We start from the raw sequence: 26,619 nt of genomic DNA on the forward strand, positions 1-26,619 counted from the left end.
TTATTTAATTTATTATTAAGCCATACCAAAGAACATCTCCATATTTCCAGGATCAAACAATTCGCCCAACTTCAATGCTATTGAAAATACCTAAAGGTAGGGTACGTATTCGATGTGAGAACAAAAATTCAGAATATTTATCAAAATAAAGAGTACAAAGTGCACCGTAAAGAATACTCGTTTATACTACTATTTATTGTTATTATTTATTAGCACTGATAACTCATAAAGTTTCTCTAATAATATCAGCTTAATTATGCAAGAAGATCCTTAATCCTCGAACTCGAGTCCTTCTTCATTAACTAATTTTTTTTTTTCATTATTTTTACACAAACTTTTCCTTGTCACCGCCTATTTCACATCGCCTTCGACGATGTTTTTTTTTTAAGTTTATTCACGTCATAAACCGAAGAACGAACTAGTCTTTCATCTCAAAGACTTTGCGTCACCAATGTCCTCGACATCGATAAAAAACATACAACACAGGCCAACCATTCGCCGATAAAAAAAATCATCGTAAAACATCGTGGCAAAGGGGTTCTCGATCGAGCTATGAACCAGACGATCCGAAACATTTGTGAAAAAACGATCGAGGGCGAGTGGCAAGAGTGAGAGAAGCGAGAGAGGTAGTTGGAGAAATTTTACGCGAGACACGGAGGATTTCCGGTCGCGCTAGAAACGGTATAAAATCGCTGGTAAGTGGTGCAAGTTGCACGTCACGACGTAGCAACTCCATGGGTACCACCGCTATAAAACTGGTTGCATATTTTTCGACTGTCGCCAAGTTTTACGTATGCGACAAGAGCGTCGCGACGACGAGGACCATGACGACCCTCAGCGGCTTCCGGTAGGTCGGTAGATTTAATCGCGTCGACACTGGGAAACAACGTTGCAAAGTTTACAGATACGGTCCAGTATGATTTCTCCGTGATATCCAGATTCTTGTTGAATTAGGATAGATGAAACTGATGGGCGAGAAATATTTTTCACCTATCTTTCTCTACTCACAATCCTCGATAATCAAATTCGATCGTTTAAAATATTCGATATTGTTCGATCTTTTAAAATTGAAAGATGCGAGCGAATTTTAATAGCAAGGTTCAATTATTAGGATGTTCTACACACACACATGCTAATTATTTGTGTTTCCAGCATCTACCTTTCGTTAGAAACTACAAACCATTGTGAACACTCTTTGCGCAACAGTATTTTCACCTTATTACGAGTATTTACGAGCATCTGTTGAGGTTATTAGATATATAAACAGAGAAACGCGCGGATAAATTGTAAGGTAGAAAATATATTTTAATACAAAAGCGTAATTACAAGTAGCAATACAATTTCAGCTGGTCCATATCGGCACGCTAGCGGTGTTACCCTATAACTGAAAACCCCCAAGGCTAACGTCGCCTGTCTACCGTTTATGGTCTGCCTTCGTCCCAGTCTTTCGTCTATACGCTGTCGATGGCTTCAGTGCTTAAGAAAACTAAAAACATCAGATGTAGAGTTTTCTGAGAAGTGGTGACCACTTCAACAGCGTCGCTACTTAAAATTAGTAAATTATTGTGCAGGAACGGCTGTTTAAAAAAATAGATTTAGATTTTCAATCGAAAATGAAATTCTCTTTTAAAGAATCTAGATTTAAAATTTGGCGACGGATATTTTTAAAGAAATCTTTCAGTTTCAAATCTGTCATTATTAACTTGCAGCGAGACCGTCAGATTATTTTAATTAATGAAATGCGTCGGAAAGATCGCCAGTCACGGAAAAGAGTAACAGCCCGAATGATGCATGGAAGCTGCGTTCCCCGCAACGGATCGGAACAACAGATTGAGAGAAATTTAGAATGCTCGGGCTTAACGTGCGTATATCACCGAACACAGAGTCAACGTTTATCGCATTTTGAATGCACAAATCAGAATTTATGAATTCGATGTCACAGTACGCGAAGCTTTCTGTATCTGGCAGTGCATCCTCGAAGATGACCGTTGCTATCGCATCCTGTATGTGTCACGTTCAAATCTAGTTTGTATAACAACGTTATAAACAGAAAGCAGAAATTCTCTATCGATTCTAAAATATCACTGAAACTGCGCTGATATTCGAGTGCATAAATATGAAAGTTTCGACCTAATTGCATCAATGTCGTTTTTATTAATAGTTTTAATAATTGAAGATTCAACGTGGAACGTTATTTGATTACTAGTGTACTAACTTTGATCCTGTAGATTTAATTTATAAAATGGTGGAAACACGCGCGCGCTTGTTTACGATATAAATTCCAATTAATTTGACAAACTAAACCTTGTATCAACTTTATTCCTATATTTGACACGAATCGTTAATTTACTTCTAATGGCTAAAATTTGACAATTCTAAAATAACCGACTGCAATAGGAATTCTTAAGTAAACGTAAAATAAACAGCTAAGAACCGAATTTGACAGTAGAATGAAACTTGGTTTGTTTGACGTCGTTTTAATTTATACAGTTAACGACAAAAATATATATTCTGCCCACCTTCTCATTGAAGAAGCGAAGATTCAAATATCCATGGTTTTAGTACAAATTGTTTAATTGTAATCCTCGAGTTCGATTTCGCATCTTCTTGCGTTATGACAGTCGAATCGCTTAATTTCATTTTTAACCATATTCTACTTTTACAATTGTCCTTATTTCTTTTTCGCCGCTCAAGATTACGTCGTAACAAAAATGAATGCACAATCCACCCTAATCGACTCAGCTGCTTATCTTTCTGTAACACATAAATCTCGCTATCGATCGTGAATTTCATAAATTTCCTACGCCCGATCAGATCTTCTGATAATCGAACGACGCGACGTGAAAGCAACAAGAAGCGAAATTCGGCGAGCAATAAGATGATCTCGTAAGACAACTGTGTAACTCGCCGTGTATCCGTACAACGTTTCGCATGCGCATATAAAAATACCTTTGATACGAGCATGGCGAACAGATAAGGCGAATAGGGTCATATCCCGTATAGGAAATCGTGCGCGTCCTACTGCATCCAACTTTGCGTACATTTTCCCTCAGATATCTTCTCGGTGTTTCTTCTGTCGGTGATTGCATTGGCTACGAGCGTAAAACTAAGTTCGCGAACAGCGTTGGCGCATCGTCGAATTAGGATGTCGCGACGGTATATCGAAATAACGTTTGTGCCGAACGTATTTTTGGGAATTCCTTTCGCGAATACCGAATCAGCGAACTTCCGGGGGTGGCTCCCAGAAATTTGGCAACTCGATTCGCCCCAGAAACCGCAGCGCTCTCGTAGAATACTGGTACGTAGCAGAGTTGCGAAGGAAAAAGAAGGAAAGAAGGAAAGATGTAATTGAAGTTGAAACAGTTCTTCCGTTAGTTGATTGTCGTTCTTCATATATAGTTATAGAGTTCCGGATATTCAGTGATTTGATTGCTTTCACGTATCGTTGAATTAATTTATTAACTTAATCCTGATTGACCTTTTGATCGTAAGATTCTATTTAAAATCGTTAAAATTCAATATTCCAATGATATCAATTGAAATCATTTAAAATCTTTCTTCGGTAATCTGTAATTGTTTTCGTAATAATTTTCTTTCTCGAGATCCTAGGAATAATTATAGGTGCATGCATTTTGTAGGAAAGGTTTATTTCATTTAGGAGAAATAATACATGTCAGGAGATAGTTGATAATATCCGACACCTATAACTATTTCATATAAGTAATATCATTCGCATTAAGTCCTAGAGAATAATGTTTACTTTTTCTCCTTTCACTAAACTACCAAAAGATATGCTGTCACAAAATATGCCAAACAGAAATACGATATACCTGTACGAATGGTGCGCGCATAAATTCAGACACGCATACATACACAACCTGTGATACGAGAAGTAGCAGGTTACAAAAAAGATGACAATGCGATTGAAACTGAAATTTAAAACCGTGCAATTTCCACCGAATGAGGAACGAAAGAATATCGAGAAGTGGAAAAGCAATTACCGATGGTTGATTATTCGATTGGCTGTAATTCTATTCGGGTTCATGGGTTGAAAGTTAGAAGTTGGCGGAAAGTCTTGATGAGCTTCATGTTAACAGGAATTATTTGGATAATTGCCAGAATGGTTATTAGTGGGAATAGTTGTCGGTAGCTGACGATTGTTTCGGTGTGCAAAGGTGTTCGCGCTGAAACTGTTCGTTGAACTTGTAATTACTTTATCACCGAACACCGTCGTTCAATTTAACAACGAACAAATTTTATTCCGCTGCTTGTGTTTATGCCTGTGTATTACGTTTATTCGTTTATTACGTTTATTCGCGATTTTAAAATTAGAATAACGTTTAAAACGAATCGTGATTGTGACCGTGCAGTGAATATTTGGGATGAATAAAACCTCACATTGATATCCTGTGTATATCGTCGTATTTTATATTGCATCATTTCGAAAGCGGTTCTTTGTCTTTTAAAGCACAGAGGCCTCATTATCTGTGATCTAAAAAAACAGAAATAGAAAAAAAAAAACAAAATGAAATGGACGAACAGAATGGGAGCTTCCGGCGTATTCTGTCGTTAAAAAAAAAGAGAGAGAGAGAAAATACTAATCAACGAGATACACATATGTCGTGAGATCGAAATCGAAATAAAATGCGCGTGTGCATTTAACTAATTCCAAGGAACAAAGAAAATGGAAGCTTAATAAAAGATTAATTTCATGTCTAATGCTAAGTAGAGAACACAGGAACCGAAGAAGGAGCATGCAAAAGTGGACACGACGGATTCCCTGTGTAAAAATAAGAAAAAAGTGGAAAATTTGTCAAGTTGATTCTGGACAGAGTTGAATAATCGACAGAAAATAAAGTTTAAACATGGAGCCTACTACACGCGTATGATAAATTTTCAAATTTCTTTTCTCGAAAACAAAGGATCTTGTGAAAAAATTGTATTCCATGCTTTTCATTTATTTTCACATATAGAATGATTTCCTGACGACTATTTAATTCTGTTTAGTCCGAAACTAGCCGTGTTCAAGCATACTCGGTAAATCTTCAAACTCGATTTTCTCGAAAACTAAGCCGAAAATGAAAAAATGTTATCCCATATTCCTTTCTTATATGAACTATATATATATATATCTGTCATAAATTGTGGATTTCCGGTAAATTCCATAGAAAATAGCGGCACTGGGCGCGCTAGCGCTAGAAAGCGCCTCATTAAAACGTAAATAATCGATCGAAGAAAGACGATAATTACGCGAACCGCTCAATTAAATTTGCTACAGCGTGTTAACAATTCAGGGCTGGCACCCGTTTGATCGTCGAAGAATATCGCGGCCGCGCAATTAGCCGAATTAATGAATTATCGTTCACGTCGCGTCATAAATTATTCACTGTTATTCTGATATAAATATCATTCCTGTTCTAATTTTCATTGTTGGTTTATGCCTGTACAACAATTGTATAATTTGAAACGAGATCAATGTCGAAAATTGGAACTTGAGAGGTATTGATCAAAAGATTCTCACTGCCAGTGGAAATTTTACGTTTAATTCTGTTTCTCGGGATGATTATATGAACGAGTAATCGCGATTAATGGAATCAAATAACGACGAGTTCTATCGTATAAGAGAATGTTTTAAAGAACGAGGCAAAGCATTAATCTGTAAATATTGGTATATTCGGATGTCTAGTTTATTAAACAGATAGAATATCGATACTATTGTATCATAGACGATCGTAAAATGCCAGACTATTGTTCAAGTAAATATTTTTATAGAAAATACATCATTATGGTTATATACCTTTTTGTTCACCTTTTCGTCTCGCATAAAGATCGTCCAGATCGTGTCATTGCTGTATATATAAGGTTATTAGAATATCATTAGCTCATGGCCATTTGAAGCTCACTATGGAATCATCAAGATTCTTGAGAGATCAAGGTAACTTAGAAGACAAAAGAAATCGGTAACAGATTACTTAAAAGCCACGAAGAATTATCGAGGTTATGTCATTGGAGTCGAAGATCATCCGAAGGCCACAACAACAGATCACTGACATTCTATTACTCGGTGCCATTCATTGAGCTCAAATTCAGTGAGCTCAAAAGCTCACAGAACATTTCAAAAACACTTTATAAGTTTACTATCAATGAGGATAAATATATATAAATACCCTGGTATTTCATTTATTAAGAGAACATATGTTACAATGGTCGAATTACTAAAACTGTTAAAATAATTAAAAAAAGATTGAAACTTAAAATCAATCAAATACCGGAATCTTGTAATTTTGAGGGAATGTAAGGACAATCTCTTTATTCCGATACATCGAATTCTCCGATCCTCGCCGTAAGAGACGAGAGCTTGCGCTAATTAACTGCAGCGAGCTGAAATTGCGCGCAAAAGCGAAAAGATGCGGCGGCGGGACGGTTTAAAAGGTTTTTGTCCCGGTGCATCGAGAATGAAAGAAGAAATCGGTCGACCACAAAGTACATGGAGAAGAGGGTCGCCGGTCGTCGAACATCCCTCGGACAGAGAAGCGTGCGTGCTATGACAATGAATGTTCCTATCTCATCGTCGTCTGCCGGAATACGTGGTTTTCGTTGACTGGCTCTAGTGGCGCTCTCAACGCGGCAGAAGGGTGAAAAGCGTCGACGAAGCACTCGCTGCTCCATCGTGTTCGCGGCTAATTGTCTAATTGCATTTAACGGGTGTTCGATTTGAAAGGTGACTGTTACTGAGTGCTGCATGTACGAAACATTCGTGCGTAATGGCGGTCGTTTGACGTCAGCGCTTTGAAATTATCGCTATTCATACTAATATCATTCTGTGAAATAATTATACATTTATACGTGAAGGAGATGTTTCATCATGTTGATGTATAAGAGCGACGCACCAGCGAAATAGTACATTTGGGGACACGTGCAAAATTTAAATTTGAAAGTTTTTCGGGTGAAAATATCGAACGAAGTTTTGGCCAATGTAGTTATATTATTTAACAGAGAATCGCATAATTTCACGGGAATTTCATAATTTAGAAATCGTTTGAACTCTTGCTTTAACAGTAAGCGATATACGTTACGTATATAAACAACATTCTATCAAAGACCTTTAAAATTGAATGACTGTAAAAGGAAAAAGAATTTTTCAGCGTCAAATGGTCGAATTATTAACGACTTTCTACTTCAAACTTTCCATCTCAAATTAATTTCTCGAAAAATGTACTTTGTCACTCTCGTATAAGATATATATGTACCTATATGTACATTTTGTCATATCGCATTATATTCAGACAAAAATCATATAATCACCATGCGTTCTGTTTTTATGCAGAGCTTTTATCCAGAAAATTATCCAGCTTTTATCGCTGGACCATAAAATATTAATCTGCCGCATTTTTGGTAAACACGAATGATCCAACGGGATGGGGAAAATAGCATATAAGAAACAAATGACACGAACTGTTTCCTATTGACATTCGGTTCATTGCTCGACAACTTTGAACCGAACTTAGTTTCAAACCAACTATCACGCAAAGACTACCATTTTTCTAAACGAATCCTTATCAAGATTCCAATATACTTTCCATTTTTTCGAAAAACAATAGAACGTCCAATTTATCGTCGATATCAACGTTTTCGTCGTGGTGCCACGCTGAAAACGTAGAATAAAGAGGTAAGAAATCACGAGTAGCAGGACGCACTGTTGGTAGTCTCGTCCAACGAAAGACGCCAAGAAACATTAAAGAAGATAAACGGCCGGCGAAGTCGGTCTCATTCATAATTCATGCCGCTAATTTCTCACGGGCGGCAGTGTGCGCGCTGCTACGTTATTGCATTATCTGGAAAATCCTTGAATAATTCTCATCCGACCGCGGCTCTTGCCACGAAACTTGGACACCGTTATATCGTCTCCTTTCCACCCCAATCCGTTATCTACCTATCTGTCGAAACCTCTTTGACCATCATACATCTTCGGAATGTGCATGATGTTGAATAAGTTATACCGATGATCAACAAAAAATACAATTTATTCAAACAGAAATGAAACAAAAACCATTAATACGATATTGAAAGATGATAAAAGGTACCGCAAATGAAAGCAAGTGAAAGCAAGTGAAAGCAAGTGAAACATCGACGATACTCTGACAATTTCTCCGCTGGTTTTTCCGTGATCGTTCGAAGAGTTCTCCTTCGAGCAAATTGAACAGCAAACGAAACAGTTGATCTTTCATTTACAGGAAAATCGACCAAAATTTCTCGAATTGATCCTCTAGAAATGTTATAAAGAGAAAGCACAATGTTCTTTGAACAATGGGTATAGAATTATATTCGATAGGTCGTAATTACTGGAGTATTCCGCAACTGGGACTCAATCACAGAAAATGTACACGTTCGTATCTAAACTTTAAAGCGAATTCTACATTTTGCAATATACGTAATTGTCAAATGATCATAGAGTACATTCCTTTGGAATGTTCCAAGTATGCAGATTCTCGCTTGTACCGACTAATTGACTAACGACAAAATGAATAGAAACTTGAAAGAACAATTCAAGTAAAGTAAGTAACAGATTCACACGTGTAAAGTGGTTTCAGTTTACTTAAATACTTTGTATTGGAATTCATGTTAGATCTGTCTAAATTGATCAATTATATGGCAAGTACGATAACGACCAGTGGAAAAGCAGTAGAGTGAGATGTTATGGGAGTAGATTTGATGATTACATCTGCGTTTTAGTAATTTTGCAAATCACACGGCGACCGATCAACGGAATAACTGGAATTCAGCGAGATGCGCATCGGTAACGGCGTACATTTGTTAATTTAACAGCGACGAACACCAACCGGAATTTTCCTTGCGTTTTACGCAGTGGTAAAATGTTTTTTCGAACACGGTTCGTTTCAATTCGAATCGATCCGATGACACGAGTGGATCGAAACGATTCCGATTACTTACCAAAAGCTCTGAAAAATCGGTTTAGAATTTCTCTAAATGACGATCAAACCGTCGAGTGATTTGTTTTTGCACCAAATTTTTTAGCACTGTTCATTAATACTATTGTTTTTTAGTACTAGTTTGTTGTTGAAACATTTTTATTCATTTGTTGCCATATTATCTGTATATACATATATATTATATTATCATGTTTCATTTATTGAAACATATAAATTGAAAGTGTGACTTGATTAAAAAATTTCGAAACTATTTTTTATTTTCTGATTTATTTGACGAGTATTCCAGGATAAGCCAGGGTGAAAAGTAACTAGTAATGAAAGTAATAAATTAAATACTTAACAAAAGATTTGAATGCATTTTGAGAAACAATTTTGAGTACCGTATGTAGCACATCAACATTGTCAGAGAGTATACGATAAAAAGGCATTTCAAGAAAAATGATTTCGCCATATTCTCCTTCGTATTCTTTATTATATTTATTTAAAGATTCTTCCATTCAGAAGAAACTACATAATGGCAAAAGAAAATCGCTAAGTAGAATATTTTGCCGAGCTTTAAGATCGTTCCGCTCGAATACTGAAGGAAATCGAGATGTAGCAAAAAGTGGTCGCTCTATAGCGCTGCTATTGTTTAAATCGTATGCATATTCGAGGAGAACAGCCATATACAGAAATAGGAAAAGACATGAAAGATATCGCGAAGCATATGCCGGGAGAGGTTTATCGCTGATAGGTACTTCGTACACATGAAAAGAAGAAGCATTCGAAGATGAGAGAAAATCGACAAAATTGAAAGTAGCTCAGAACTGAAACTATTACGATGAGAACGATGAAAAATGATACGAACTCAGAGAAACGTCTAGCCGGTGCAATTTATGTAATTAACTAAAAACATATTTAGTTTAATCACGTTTCGTTTTTATTTGCTTAATCTTTCATTTTGATCATAGTTAGAATCGATAAAGGTTACATTAAAACTTAAGAAAAATGGAAAAGACGTATTTGCCGAGGAAATGTATCGGAGTATTAGGAAAAAGAAACTTTATGTCATCGGAAAGTTATTTTATTCGCTAGAATTTTTCAAGCGAAACTCCGCTTTAATTGTAGAAACTTGTGGATTTTCTACTTTGTTACCACCATTACGTGATTAAATCTATGAAGAAAGTACTAACTCGCAGCCTTCCGTTTAATATTACACGACGATACGTCTTACGCAACAATCACCGGAAGCATCCCACGCAACAACGTCCATTCAAATCTCACCAACAAACCACAAACGAAAGAAGAATAACATAAAAAGCTAAAAGATAATACCATTTAACCAGATGGCAGGTTTGCAGAAAATAAAACAAATCCCCGGTTAAAGCAGAGTCCAAGCAATTTTGTTTTTCGCGATGCAATATAAGACGAGACTACTCAGCGCAATAATAAAGGTGCCGGTCATAAGTCGCGTGGGACGTAATCGACCGAGGATCGTTGTGTCTTATAAAACTTTCGCAATTTTGAGAGAGGTGTGACTGACGTGTAATAACCCCTGTGCCACCGGCAAACTGTGTTTCGAGACAATTTCCCTCGTCTTTTCCCTTTTGCTATTTCACCCACCCTTCTGCAAACTGTTTTTCAACCGTCCGCGAATTCATGCCTCGCCATCGATTCCGGCTTGAACCAAACCAGCGCTTACAAATTAACCCCGGAGTGAGACGATTTTTTCCCTTGCTCCTCGAGGAACCGAGCGTGTCTCGATGGGAACAAGTTAAATTAACCCACGGGGTCCGTCTTTCCCTTGGCTCCTTTCTTTCGCCCTTTCTCTCTCTCTCTCTCTCCCTCTCTCTATGTTCCGCTCCAGGTTCCAGCCTTGTCTTCTCTGTTCTTTTTATTTCCTTTTTACCCACTCCTCTGTGTTTTACCCTCGTCCAGTGCTCGCTTTTTTACGATAAAACATCGAAAACCATTATTTAAAAGCCGACCGGTATAATATCGTCTCCCCCGTGTTTCGTTAAAACCACAGAACCCCGGCTTTTAATCACGTAATCTGAACAAATCGCGATACTCGATGGAAATTATTGTTTCGCATTCAGAGGCCGATCTCCTCGCTGCTTCGATTTCACGTTTGCGGATTATGAATTGCCGGATTGCATCGCGTGTAAATTATAATTGCGATTCGGGGATAAAATTGAGAGTGCGGGAATGAACGAATTATGGACGCCTGTAGGGTAATTTCGGAAGGGATGGATTTGTTTTTAGGAAGATGTCAAAGTTATTATTTTAAAAGTAAATTATGAATCGGATATTATATTTTACAGTATGTATAGCGAACTACTTTTCTTTTAAATGTTCTTTAATTTTAAATACTTTATAATGACATGATATTTTCGTAGACAGTTGGGGAGTTGAGTAAATAAAGTTTTAGATTATTTCATTGCATATTATATGTATATATGATATGATGTATATTAATCTATAAAATTGATTAGTGAAATTGACTGTCTAGTGTCTAGTATGAAGAAATTTTCAGAAAATTGCCAAGGTTTCAGCAGTTTGGAAACTTGATTTTATAAGAATGCTATGAAAATCCCTTCAAACACCACTACCAAAAAGATAATTTATTTTTATCAAAAATTACAATTACAACAAAAATTTTTAGAAATATAATACAAAATTCATAGATACGTTCAACGACAATTACTATAACAAAACAGAACTGGCGCATAGAAGCCTATGTTGCACAAAAAATATCGATATATCCCAATTAAGAACTAATGATAAAATTAACGATAATGGTATCGAAAACAGAGTTTCATTCAACATAATGCACGATCATAATGCTAATTAAGGTACAGGCACTTGTATCAGCAAAACAAAGCCTCGTCAAATCGCTGCTTTGTATCCAACCAACACACGGCATTCGCGCCGTATGTAACACACGCGCAACGTTTTGATTATCCGTGCCACGAACTACGAACATTTCATCAATACTATACTCGTGCTGTCTGATGCTATAGAAACAATAGATTCGAATCGACGAAACAACAGAAACGCGAAAATGAAAAAATTCGTGGAAAAGTTCATTACCGCTAAATTGTTAGTACTGCCAGATTTTTTATTCATTATTCGCGATTTGAGACAGAACCAGAAATTATAGAAGCAATCAACACGAATGATGATAAAAATTAGCAGTAACCTCCCTTTCTGTGAAAAGTACCGTGTACTTTTCGCGCAAAACTTTCAGTTTTATTCGCCCGTAAAGCGCGCTTCGTTGAAAAATCGACCGATCCTTTTGCACAGCATTGTCCACTTTTAACAGCGAAATTTGTTTTTCATTGGACGAGAACTGCTGGACGTTCGATTGCTTGAAAAAATACGTTGACCAACGCGATATGCCTTTTAGTTTTCATCGAAACGTACACTCCAATCAATACTTCATTGAACAGTCAGTTATTAACAGGGTGATGAAATGACCAATTCATGTAAAGATTACATCACTTTGTTATGGCAAAGCTACATAACGAATCGTATGTTCGAATCACAGAGTTGAGTGTCAAGGTACTAGAAAATTTATATAGGCAAATCTTGCAAATCTTGTTCACGAAATAAAGTAGACGAGACACAGTTCTTCAATATACAAGCAAAAGGCGTCCCACAAATGGATTCTCCGTGCCTAATCCAATTTCTCGGGGAACGATTAACAGTGACACGCGAGAATCCGGAGGGTTGCCGGAGGATGGTCGGTCGGTCTCGTAGCATTAGCGGGACAAAGCCGATCGCCAATCGAGGACACGGATCCCACTCGAAGCGTTTGCATCGATAATGAACGGACAGGTGGCACGGTCAAGTCGAAGAGCATCGACACGATGTTCACCGTCGGTGACACTCACGATTGACTTTCCCAAGCCCGAGGCAGCCAACCGAGGATGCGATTATATTGGAAACGGCTACGAAAATAGCCTCTAGTGGATTCGATCCTTAGGACCTCCATTAGCTATAGACCGACGTAGATGGAATCGCTAAGATGACGGAGAGACAAGCGTGCTTAAAGAGAAAAAAATAGAAAAGGAGTAGAGGGTACGAGAAAGAGAGGAAGAGAGGATCTCTTGGTCTCCTGCTGTTGCTTTCAATAATTTGGAAGTCTAATGTGCCCGTTCTGAAGGAAGAGCATTTCGGCAGATGGAGCGAACGAAGGAGACGAAGACAATCGAAAGAAAAACAGAAGGACGAAGAAGGTGAGGGTGTGAAAGAGGTAGAAGGACAAATTGACACCTGCACGCGAGAATGGCGTCCCGACTGGATGTGGCGAGGGCAAAAGCATCGACGCGAAAGAGGAACCGTGTGAATAATGCAGACGCCGCGCCGCGAGGATTCTGCTTAAAAGTCCGATCATCCGTTCTATTCCCAGCGTTCGAGAACCTCGCTGTCGAATCACCGTGAAAAAGGTAACACTCGACGACATTTCGATTGGAAATCGACAATTCCTCGACTATGATTTAGTAATTATGTATGACTGCGACTCTAGGCTATGAGTGAAATGTAATAGCAATTTTGCAGATTGAGAATGGTCATGTGAAACGTTGATATTTTGTGAAATTGCACACAGAGAAAGAGAGAGACATTAACAATATGAGATAAAGTCAGAAATAAAGAGTAATGACAGATCTTTACAATTAACGTATTAAATGAATTTACGAAAGCCACAATAGGAATGTGGGAGTCTCTCTAAATGAAAATCCTCCATCAGAACATTTGACTGTAACGCTTTACTGTCAAAATAGTCAATCTACGATAAGCCTTGTGACTGATAAATCATTACTAAGAATCAATGAATAGAGAAGTCTTTTTGAATAAGAATCTTCAGATAATAACAACTCTTATCAGGAAACAAATTATGTATCTTTATCCTAACAAAAGACTCGAAAACAATTATAAATCGTCTGACGACACAAAGCGGAGGAGAATTATCTGTTATCATTGTCCGATAAACGTAAACTCATATGTTCATATCTACAGTCCCATTCTTATCCACGACTCAATATTCATACTCCCATTGTCATTAAAATCACCTCATTATCGTGATCAATTGAAATTCCTTGAAGGGTAACGACACCCTTTTATACGTTCCAGGAAACGACCCGTTAAATCTTATTGGAATTTCACTTTCGGACAACCAAACCTCATAAACGCTTCCGAATATCATTACACGGGTATAACCGATTCAGATCGAGGTCCTTAGCCAACACGTGATTCCAACAGATTTATTTTTTTATCCCGCTTAAGACGTCGGTCTTTCTAAGCCCGTCCCTTTCAACCTGACACCACAACGATGCTTCAATGAAGCTTTCGGTGAACTCGCGTCATATATAAACTTCTCTAATCTCTAATCTACCATCGACGTCGACTTGATAGTTTTGAAAATAATTCGCTATGTATTATTTGTATTATAAGTTGTCATGAATTTTTTAGAAATTTCTGTTTACGTGTTAGAAACAAAGGAAAATTCGCGTTCGAACGTTAGTTATGTAGAAGGAAATGAAATTAAAAATTCGTATTCTGATCAGATCTTAACAATTTTAAACGGCCGTTGATGAGTTTTATTATTTAGTTTATAGAATTTGTTCCGTACGGAATACAACATTGGGAAGAAAGATTATTTTCAGTTTGAATTTTTGGATACTATAGAGAGTAATCAATTACATATTCTTTAAAATTTTCGTTTCTTTCATACTCGATAGCCAAGGTACGATAGATTTAAAAAATCCGTAAATGTCAGCTGAATTATTTAGATTTAAGTTAAATATAGTTGCGATCCACGATACAACAAAAATAATATTCATCGTTCTAACAAAAACTCGTGCGCGCTTTTATATGCGTTTATAAGAAATTTAAATGTACAAAAATGTACAAACTGCTGATATTGTATAACATACGCATATATAGTAAAACACTTGTCACTATATTTAGATAATAAAAGAGATCTTTAGATTTTGTTTCGTTAGTTGTGTTCGGGAAACTCTGAATTTGTATAAACATCCTCGATCTAGTTATAAACAATGCTATATATAAATCTATGAAGCTCGAGTTTCTTGGAAAAATGAGAGGGAAAAGAAATTGGAAGTTGTTGGAAAAATCGAAAAAGTTAAAGAAAGTTAGCAAAAAAACGGAGATGGAATGGTTAGCTGGATAGTCGACTGAAAGAAAGCATAACGTGGTTGGCAGACGCTTCACTGAAAATGTTTATACCAGCTTTTCTGCCACGGCTACGCCGTGCGTAAAGAAGCTTCAGAGAGGAGGGCGCGAAGAATGGAGAACGAGCAAAGTGAATGTGATTCGGATTCGGTAATTGTGAAATATTTATATTGCACAGAACGAGGGGGGTTGTTTGTTCTTGCGCGGCGACAATCTGACGATGGCTGCCGTTGAAATTTCCGTAGGCGACCGAGCGGAGCGCGAATGCAAATATTTGGAGCGCGACGCGCTTTAAACTCGTAATTCGTGCGGCTGCTTTTCGCGAACATGCATCTGAAAGATTCAGGAACAACCGAAGGAAGCGAGATGAACGTTTCAGGCGACGCCTCCGTGCACTCGACTCGTTGGGTTCACGTGAAAAAACATTGCACAGTTGTTAAATAAAACAGCGATCATCCGCTATAGCGAGAAACTCTCACAGGTTATCTTTTAAGAATACTTACTTACGATTTTTTGAAGTTTGTGAAATTGGTATAATTTTATACAGAAGGGGATATTAATATGACTATTAATTCGTTACCAATGTCTACATGTATACGATGATCAGGAGGAAAAATCATGATAAGTCTGTTACGACCGTTCGCGGAGAGGAAAACGCGTCAGCGAGAGGCGTAAATTCTCGCTACGATTATGTCAATCGACGCCGCGAAATAGTCGTTCCTCTGTTTCGGTTAAGACAACAGAGGTGGTTTAATGAATGCAACACTGTATTAACAGGTTAACATAGAATGATATATTTTACAATAATATGATGAATATGTTACAGAAAGTTGACTCGACTTTGCGATATCTCTAGATAAATTGGTTTGCTCGTCAGATTTGTCGAAGTGTCACGTTGGACTCGTCAGAAGGAACTGATCGCCCTTCGATTATTCCTTTGTCTCATTTGGAAGACGACCCCCGCTATGCTCGGGTCACGCCACCGCTCGCGCCTATGATCACGTATGCCTCTTCTTGTGTGAAAAACGTAACGATCAAAAATCGACGTTTCTAGAGCTCGCTGCTTGGCGACAACTATGCTCTCGTCGACACATTGTATATGATCCGGCGGGCAGATAAGACGGTCTGCCTGCGACGCTGTAGGACCGCGAGCGACGGCTAGAAAATACAGCCTGTGGTAAGCCTCGTGGCGTAACAAGTCAGATCTCCACTTGTTACAGGAACGATTTGTTAGATTCGCGGATAGAAGTTTTCCAAAAATAGATGACAAATGTATGAAATATTTAAGAATAAAGTAATTAAAGTAAAGACTTAATTAAATGAAATATTTATTCAAACATCCGGTGCAAGAGTACATGTTTAATGGCACAACTAAGTAAAAGGACAGCTTCAGTAACGTAAAATTGATTGCCAATCTTTAAATTGTTTGTCATGAATTTTAATTCTTTGAACACTCCCGAATCTCGAATCCTGCAATCCTTCCAATACTCGAAACAATGCTCTAGGGAACAGATAGGTTGAGAATTGCAGACCATTTATATAATAAATTCATTCTCCAAGTAAAAATACTAAAATTACGAAAGCGTTAACAAAGTGGGAATAACAATTAAAAACGCGCGGCCTCGCGCGTAAATGAAACGAAAATGGATAGAGAAGCAAGAGAAATCGGATGAAGCGGTGTAGAATAGAAAAAGATGGAGGGGGCAGGAAGGGGTTAGTCTCGTAGAGAAAGGCACAAGGGGGTTCTTTAGAGGGTGGCAGTGGAACTCTAGTTCGGTTGGCGGTGGAGTTTGAATAATGCAGACTTGCAAGCCTGCTTAAAAGTGATCGGTCGAACCTCACCCTCGTTTCATCCCCTCGCCGCTCCCTTTAGAATCCTACTTCCAGTTCGTCTAAGAGCACGAACTAAGATTGATTTTAGATTGGGTGGGAATTGGGAATAGCTGGCCCGTTACTCTCTGGCAACACGCTTTCCTTTCTCTACCCATCTCTGTCTTTCGATCCCTCTCTCGCAACCCTTCCATCCATGCTTTTATCTTCGTTCTGCTTGATTTTATTAAAGTCCCCGAGTCGACCTCGATATAGGCTTGTATGCATGTAAATTAGCGGAATGCTTTGAAGAGCGGCCGCGAATGCGTGAAGTCATTTCGTCGCGTGGAGATCAGCTCGGAGCAAAGCGGAGTTTAAACGGTCCTCGCTATCGCATTCGGTTCCGCTTGAAATTCACCGGAATTTGAATTACGTCTAACGGCAATATGGCGCGGCGTCTCGGACGAGACTGCTTCGGTCTAACCACCCCGAACCCGCTAAGGGAGTTTTAACGTTACATCGAATCCACGACACGGGGGAATGAAGAATTTAAATTCCAGAATTTCCGAGGATACGTGGACGACACGAAGATTACTTCGCTGAGACACTTTAACCCCTTGTGGTTTTGTCGATCGATTCTTCTCAATTTTAGTTTCCATATATCTACCTACATGTACGTAAGTATCCAAATTAAATTTGCTTAAACATTCTGTAAATTAAATTCATCTCTTTAAAATATATTCGTGCCTGCTAATTTTATGGAAATTTGAAAATGGACATTCTATAAGCTTTTACAATTAAAATGGTAGCACAGTCGTCAGAACCTTGGCAAATTTCGCAGGCAATTTTGCTAATTGGAGAAGACAAATATTTTGTTCACTCTTCCGGAGTTATTTCAGTCTCGGAATTCTCAAGCAAACGCGTCGAATACGTACGACTTATGTTTGAAAATACTGATTCGAAATAACCATTTTTTATCGACCCAGATGTATCGTCCAACAGCAACGAAAATTCAATAAACATATCCTAAACTTAGGCTTCGTTTGTCGAATTTTTCAGTTGTAACGAAGAGTTTTCAAGTTCCCTCGTATAAACTTTCTAATTATTCTCGTAAATTTCAATTTTATGACTTGAAAATTGAAGGAATAAGAATTTCCGTTATGAAATCGTTATCAGTGAGACACACGAAATAATAGAAACACAGAGAACCGCCTAACGAGTTCCCTATATAAATAACAACTGCACGTCGAAGCATATTTAACACGCAGAGTGGCGCGCGTTTACGCATGCATATGCAAAATTGTCGAACGACAGGCGCAAAACTAAGCGAGCGCGATTGCACGCGACCGCGAAGATTCGTATGCATAAATATTCGCGGAATCGCGACAAACAGACTCGAAACTGTGACCACATCCCCTACACAGGCGCAATATGCAAAGAAGACCAATATTTGCGCTTACTCGAAGTAACCACACTTCCTTCCAGCTTCAGAAAATTGCCCATTAATCGTTGAATTAACGCAGTCGTTACCACTAATTCATCGTCAGACATTTTCATTGAAATCGTCTGAAACTTAGCCAACAACTTAAACACACGTGTTTATAGAAGTAAATATCAAACGAACGTATCAACGATGAGGATCAGAGGGGAAAGTTAAATTTCAATTAGCAAATGGTATTATGATATTATGGAAGTTGAAGTAGTTTGAAATGCGGGAATAAGGGACGTTCTCTTTATTTATGCTAATGTTTCTTACTCGGAACTAACAAGCGGAAGTACAATTATGAATTTAGAAACATCGAAATGTTGTATTTGTGAGAAGAATCGCGAATTTTCACAAACTAATTTCACAAAGTAGTTTCACAAAGCTGGTTAAGAACTTGCTTTGTACACAACATTACTATAAGCGGTTCTATTTCGTAATGAAATAGAATTTTCAATGAAAATGTTCTTTATCAATATTATTATTTCACAAGGAAAGTATTCCGACGAAGGAGTTGAAACGATGAACGATGTATGTGTCAGAAATGAAAATTTCCAGTAGAAATAAAAAACGCATTTCTCTAATCCAACACAATCCAAAAGGTAAAATAAATTATCTTAGCACACGACTTTCTGCCATATTTCTATTACATTAGTGTAAATTGAATGATTTTTATTTCTTTTATTTTCTAGTTATTCCATTTGCGTCATATGTGCCCTATAACGTAAAATACCGAGCAAAATAGCATTTGTTAGAGTCTTTCAATAAATGTAACCAACGGATATCCTTATATTTCTATGTGTCTGACAGTGTGTATCCCTTTTTACTGAACAAATATCGTTTCTTTATATTTCTCTCTACCAACATCGTTCGATTGTTTCAACTTCTCAATTTCGAAAGCAGACATCTCTGGTTAAATCAACGCAGAAAAAAGCAATGGCGCTTATCGTGGCTCGCCTATAAAGAATCTAGGAAAATCAGTTGACATTTACTGCGAGCCGGGCTTTCGTCGCCGTTAAATCTTCCGAGCGACGATCGAATCGTTCGATTTATGGGATCGAACGGGACTGGACCACGGGGCCCAGGGTGCAAAAGCGATTCTTATCTGACACGCACGCGTCGCTATCGCCTCCGGCTGTGAATCTCGTCGCAAATTGGCAACGAAAGAGGAGTGTTGAGTGGCAGACAGAGACGGATACAGGGTCGTACAACCGGATACCAACGGGAGAAACCGGAAAGGGTGGAGAGGGGAGGAAGATGGAAATAAACGAGCAGAGAGGACAAGCCAATAGGCCGATAGGCGATCTCTCATTCCGCAATGCGGGCTTTCGCACCGCCCTATACATATATGTGCCGCACCATGCTAGCCACTTTCCTTCCCGCCATTGCACTCGCTTCCTATACCCCGTAGGACCGATGATCGGCCAGACAAATCTCACCGAAACGATCCAACTCCTGGACATTCGCCATGGATCTCTTCGGTCGAGAAACTCTACAACGTTCTTCTGGGAACCGGTACAATTCGAGAGGAAATCGACTTGTTGGTAGCTTGTTCGCACGAAGAGTCAATAAACATAATAGGATATGGCGATTATAAGTTATTTGTGAGTCGATTGAAAATCTAGAAGTTGCCTTTTGGTTTCAGAAGGGTAGGTCATTGGAAGGTTTCCGTTGTCGTTGATTCATTAGAAATTGTTACATCTTACCGTTTATTCATTTGGTTATTTCAATGCTACGTTTATTCATTTAGAGATCGATATAATGAAACATAGTATTCCAACGATTGAAAATGTAGAAGTATTATTCTGATTTTCCAAAGCTAAAAGTAATATTTCTTGTCGATGATCCGTTAAAATGGGCAATTGTTTATTTATTAATACTAGCCTTGGAAAAGCTCAATGGGTATATTTGGATCTAGCAAAGGTATAAAAGCGCAAAGTTTCGCAATAGGCTGTAAACGCTTGCTCGGACAAGTAAGAATACGCTCTTCACGATCAATGCACCGTGTAATAGCGAGGACAAGGATTAACGCATGCTGATTTACCGACGACAGTAACCTAGTAGACAATAATTGCTGTATTTAGGTAGCAAATAGGACGTTAGTAACTCATCTTTGGCTCATTCATCTTCAATAACCGTGAATTGCGCTCGATTGCTCAAAGGGGAGAAATTCCTACCTAAGATACCAGATTAGATTCACATTGCACGAATTAAATTACTTTGAAAAAGGAAGAAAAAATTCATATTTCCAAGCTACAACTCCCTAACAACAGACAGAACATCAAAATTCATCCGTTAAATATATATCGTTATCATCCTAAATTACTCTTCAAACTGTTCAAATGGTATAAGTTCTGTTAAAAAAAAAAAAAAAAAAAAGAAAAATAAAAGAATAAAGAAGGAAGGTAGGTAGAGGAAACGTACGAAAGTACGGGGAAAAGGGAAAACGCATAAAAAATGAGACGGGAGACCACCACTTCTTTAATCAACGATTCAAACAGCGAACAAGCCCGCGAACTTTTAACAAATGAGCGCGCCCTGGAGCTTGTTCCGCGCTTTTTTAATGAACCAACTCCGCGAATGTTAACGCGCCACGTACCCGCGACTGCTGTCACCGCGTCGCCTCGTTGCACCCGCACAAACTTTGCGTCCTCTCGCGAAATAACGCGGCACCGACCAACCCGAGAGGGAAGATAAACGAGGCGACCGTTTTCGAGAGCCGGCGTATCGTCCTGTTGCGACGTCCAGATCGATGCTTCAATTATTTTCTACGAAAAGCGATCTCGTGTCGCGAAAATTCGACGATGAAGCAAACGAGAGCGAAACAAAAAAAAAAAAAAGCGAAAATACCGTTAAAAAATATCCGCCGTATTTTTTCCGAGATATTCCACGTTTCTCGTCAATTGCGCGCGTGTCCTTCGGAGATAAATCGAGATGGGATTGCTTCCACGCTTGTTTCTTTCGCTATAATTGACACGGTTATGCCGTGAGCAAATAAAGAGCATTTTGAAGAGAATAAAGAGCATTTTTCATGTAAAGAGTCGTCGGAATTCCTCCTTTTTAATGTTTTTACTCCAAATGATATCCGAGGAAAAATATTGTCAACTTTAGAGGAATTGCAAATACCTAGATCATTGTCAAAGTGATTAAACAGTAAATGAATATAGTTGAAGCCTGTAGGCAAGAAAGAATCCAACGTGGATGTTTCGAGTATTATTATAAATAAGCGTGAAAAAAGATGATTTCATCCTTGTGTTATCTAGTTTATTTATGATCAATAAATTAATTGCGTATAATTAGTTATACAAAGGAATCATAAAATAGAGTAGGAAACAGTGACTCGACTAGCAGAAAAATAAAGAGAACGTGAACCAAGCTCAGCCACTCAAATTTGCGCCATTATAATTTACTCGAGCGTGAAATTATCGCCCATTACACTTGATCGCCGTATTCGCGTCAGGATTAAACGTGTCGGGAAACAGGCAATGTAATCAACCTACATATACTAGCAAACAAAAGAAACAAAATGATATAATAAAGATAAACACAGAGGAAGAGAGTAACAGACTCTCTAAAAATAAATTGCAATAAATTTCAGCGTTTGACGTTACACAGGGGAATCTATATATAATACTTTCAGCCCCTCCATTACTTTTGTTCTCCCGTCTATCACTCTTTTAACTTCCTTTTTCCATAACTTCCCTTTCTCGTTGAATTATTTTTTATAGAGTTTCAGCTCTTCGATCTTTCCCTTATTCTCTTTCATCCCTCCGTTCTCTATTCCTCTTTTTCTTCACGATGTCCTCCTTTTCGTTGATCCACTGTTCCCCGCTCGCGCTCAGGGCGGTAGTCGGATAAAAAGGATTAATTGTCGGTCCCCTACTGCTCTTTCTCTCGGCCGAAAGCCGATACAACAGCTCATTATCGGGTAGCTCAGCTAAAGAGAGCGAACGATCGAGGGAAAATCATCGGCAAGATATTCTATATTTTATTCGAGCAACGTTCGTGCCTCGAACCACGAAAATTTTAATAATTGTGTCCGTGATACGCTACAATGCGGTTGATTAACGACAGATTTCTTCGATCGAGATCGATTAATATAATATAATTCAACGGGATAGTACGCATAATCCTGTTCGATAATTGTAATCGCGATAACCTGAATAATAACTGTGACAGGTGAAGGTTATCGGCACAGTATTTGATATCATCTACGATATCTCTACTCTCGAATTGATACCCCACGGTTACGTTAATAATCTTCTTTATCAAATTTAGTACGGAAAATTGTAATAGAGTTTTTATTTGTTTCTTTGTAATCGTGTAGATATCTGAGGGCCGTGTATATGGTTTCGAATTTCTTGTTGGAAATAGGGGGAGAGATGGGGGGGGGAAGGTAGAAATTACAGGACGATACGATGTACAGGAGGTGCACAAGCATTTCTCAAAAATTGAAAACCGTCCGCCCCGAAACAATTGAGGGCAATAACTAAACGAACTTCGTTACGAAAGGAAAAGGATGAACGGGCTCGTATTTGTTAAGCCCTCCGCGATCGAGAAACGTGACACGCGTATGTTCTACTTCGAAATGGGAAACAAGTGGAAAAGCTAACAATACGTTCCACAGAATTTCTATGTAACGCAACATAAAGCGGACGATGACACGGCTCGCTACGATATTGAATCACCGATATTTTTCCCAACGATTCTTTCAATCTTAATATGAAAAAATTGCGACTTTGCGCAAAGTTGATTATTTTTAGAAAAAAAAAAAAAGAATCGAATCAGGTGTCGTTTAACACGTTAGAATGCTTCGCCGACCTTCCCGATTTATTTTCTGCAGATTCTGAAGCGATGATCGCAGCAACTGCTCGCCATCGCGAAATATCCAGCCTGGAATTCAGCTCGACGAGCCTCGAGCCGACTGGTAAAAGTGAATTTTCGAAATCCGCTCGGTTCGGCTACGAACGTGCCGAGCATTACGATATAGAAGCGCCGAAATTTTTATCACGTCTCACGGTGAACTTATTGCTCCAAGAGGGATATCGATGTGCAAGCCAGCTCCTGTCCGCCTCGCAGACGAGATTTTTCTGTTTCCACGCTGTAGAGAAACGCTAAATACTTTGATATATCGCCGTTCTTACGGTGCCACTTTTATCGGCAAGCATTGCTCTATACGCGATTCTCGACACACATTCTCCAATTCTTGATACGACGAATCGGATGTACGCCATTTTTTGCGCTATGTTCTCTTTGAACGAGGTAAATCTAGAAGGAAGTTTATTAACACTACAAAGATCTCGGATCATCTACGTTACTGGTCTTATTATTACAATAAGATATATTTCTATAGAAATTCTAGAAATCCTATACACATATCGTTACATGAAAATGAATTTTAGGATTCGATACTGTACGACCTGTACGATATTGTTCGTTTATGATTCTCCCTAATTTTGAAAATGTTAAGATAAATGGAGGTTCATTTACGTATTATATGTTACGTGCTTGTTGCAAATATCTTGCTTATGTAACGATATATAATATGTACTTGTTTTGCATTTTAATGCATTATGCCTTCTTTAGGAGTTTTGTCAGTAATTCGTTGGAAAATATAGTAATTGGGGAATGGTAAGGGTCAAAAGGGACAATCGTAAAATCTTAAAATGGAAACTATTTTATTCATGTAACCTCATAAAACATTTGATTATCGATATTTTAAAATCCTATCGTATTCGCGATTTCAGTGTCTCTAATTTAAGACTCTACAAAAACCTTTCATCCGTCATGTCATCCACGTACGATTCATCCTGTCCCACGCGAGCTAAAAGCAGCAATTTCTTGGATTAAACATAGCCTTCGTGCTTGACTGGAATAAAATTCATACTTCGAAAGGTTTTTGTTCGTAAATCTCGAGCATAGACAAGAAATATTTGACAAACGGGAGCAGCTGGCGGAATGGGGGGATTTGTCGTTGTACGGATTAATTGTCCAACAATTTCATGAGGGCTGATTTAATTACCTATCGAATATTGCTGTGCATCGAGCGGTATTTTAACGAATTCATTCGCTCGCGACGGATCCTCCAATTTCGTTAAAAGTAACGCATGGGCGCGAGAAACGGGACAGTTTTAGAAAATACAGCCTCCGATTAATTCGCTACGCCGAATAATTGAACGTCGAATTTTTCTCGTGATAAATGATAAATGATAAATGATAAACATGCGTGCACGCGTGCCCATCCGTTTTATCGAATGTATTCCGCGGAAATGGGCGTTTCATTTGTACAATTTAGTCCCAAATTTAACAAATTGCTTCGCGAAGGAAACAAATACTGACAAATTGTTTTCTATTTTCAGAGCGTCGTGTGGGGCGAATGGTCACCTTGGTCCAAATGGTCCAGCTGTACAAGGTAAGCATTTTACGCTTTAGATTTGACTGGATATATTAATTGATTGATACGATAGGATACACTTTCGTTCGTAACTATTTGTACACTCATTCTTTATAGCTGAGTTTTGCAGACATTTAAACATTTGTTATAAAATATAATTTCATTAAAAAGTTGCGAATAAATGACAGTTCATTTTTGGAAATCAACAATAATAAAGAAATCTATAATTTGTAATTATCAAGCCTTGTAGAACTATTGTATTTTGTTATTTGAGAGATTAATTGTAAGCAAGTACACAGGTCAACGTACTTCTAAACTGATAGAAACATTTCCGGCGCTAATGCAAGTCAATACAAGTTACATGTAGTAAATAGACAAACATATCGTCGTCGAGTTTTTTTAATAGATAAAAAAACTACCAATTATTAACTTGTTATTAATCTCGACGTTTTGGTAAAATTCGCATAATATTACTACAAATTGATCAAAATATCCGGATTCTTCTGAACGATAGTGTAAACCATATTAGAAAATACGCAAAATATTTTACACAACTGTCGGGAATTTTATTACGGTTCACTGCAGGCAAAACACATTTGATTCATCTCACAGAAATCCTCGTCTCTGACGACAATCACTTCTGACCCTACAGCTTATTCATTAATAACGGATTGTGAAATTATTCTGAGTGACGTAAGAAACGATAAATCATGATTTGCCTATCACGACTACCGTTCGATTATACTTTCTTACAAATCACTCTCTTATCTGCGTTATGTCGCATTTACATTGATTTTTAACCGTCATAGCTTTATCACATGTTTATTATACTAAATGAAAAGCCAAATCACGTTTTTGCGTCATTTTTGTAACTCTTTCCATCGCTTCCTATAACGTAAACCAGTAATAAATGTTAGAAGGTTATCACGAGACTGCGGATGTCTATGCATTTATAAGAAATTAACTTAGCAAACATCCTCCATTTTGTAACAAAAATGTAAGATTGACGTTGTTTGGTATCATAAAGCGGCTGTTCTATCGCAAGATAGAACCGATCGAAGGGCTAAGTATCGCGTCGCGGCGCCATTACGTCGCTGGAATGTTAAACGTTTCAGAACTCATTTCGACAACGGTAGAGTTCCGGTGGCGGACGTCGGAACGGCTAGCTCGTTTTTCAGCCGACCAGAAACGGCCCAGACTGCGCCAGCAAATAATTTATGACGCTTACGACTGGTGAACTGCATTCGCCCTCCTGGAGAAGCTTATTGTATGATGTACGGTGCCGTACATTCGACGCGGCCAGCCACGGCCCTCTAAATCTTTGTTCGCGTTCCCCGATACATTTATTAAAATTTTTTCCCTTCATCAACGCATTACCATCTGATTTGTACCACTCTCTTTTGCCAAATCCACGACATATAGTGTATATCGCAGAAGTTTAGTATTTAGTACCTCTCCCAATTGTCGATAGTGGATAAATTGATATTTTCTTATAATGCAAATTTTCATTATTCCGATACATTCTTCAAAATTTTTGGGAAAAAATATCAATCGTCCGAAATTGGGAATTGAAGGTGCGAATATTTCTACGATTCTCCACTGTAAATTATAGATAGATAATGTTTCATGTCTTAAACTTTTCTCATTTTTAGTTACCATAGATTGTGATTGCCACTTTTGTATACATAGACTATTGTGTACTTTTAATTATTGTTGTTAGTTCTGTGCTAGATTATTCTCCACTTTTAGATGTTATTGCTACCATTTTCTTACATTTCTCCCTATTACCGATCTTCAAAATTCTG

General features: G+C 38.0%; 1 protein-coding gene across 1 annotated transcript in view; it reads left to right on the forward strand.

Moving 5' to 3' along the window:
• The window catches only part of LOC117204053 (protein madd-4-like), a 252,796-nt gene that overhangs the window by 149,763 nt on the left and 76,414 nt on the right, over positions 1-26,619 (forward strand). Inside the window, exon 4 of the mRNA XM_033441053.1 lies at positions 24,780-24,832. Coding sequence (XP_033296944.1) covers positions 24,780-24,832 — 53 coding nt within the window. The remainder of the gene's footprint in view (positions 1-24,779; positions 24,833-26,619) is intronic.

This window comes from Bombus bifarius, unplaced genomic scaffold (assembly GCF_011952205.1).
Source record: "Bombus bifarius isolate JDL3187 unplaced genomic scaffold, Bbif_JDL3187 scf7180000007977, whole genome shotgun sequence".
Lineage (NCBI taxonomy): Eukaryota > Metazoa > Arthropoda > Insecta > Hymenoptera > Apidae > Bombus > Bombus bifarius.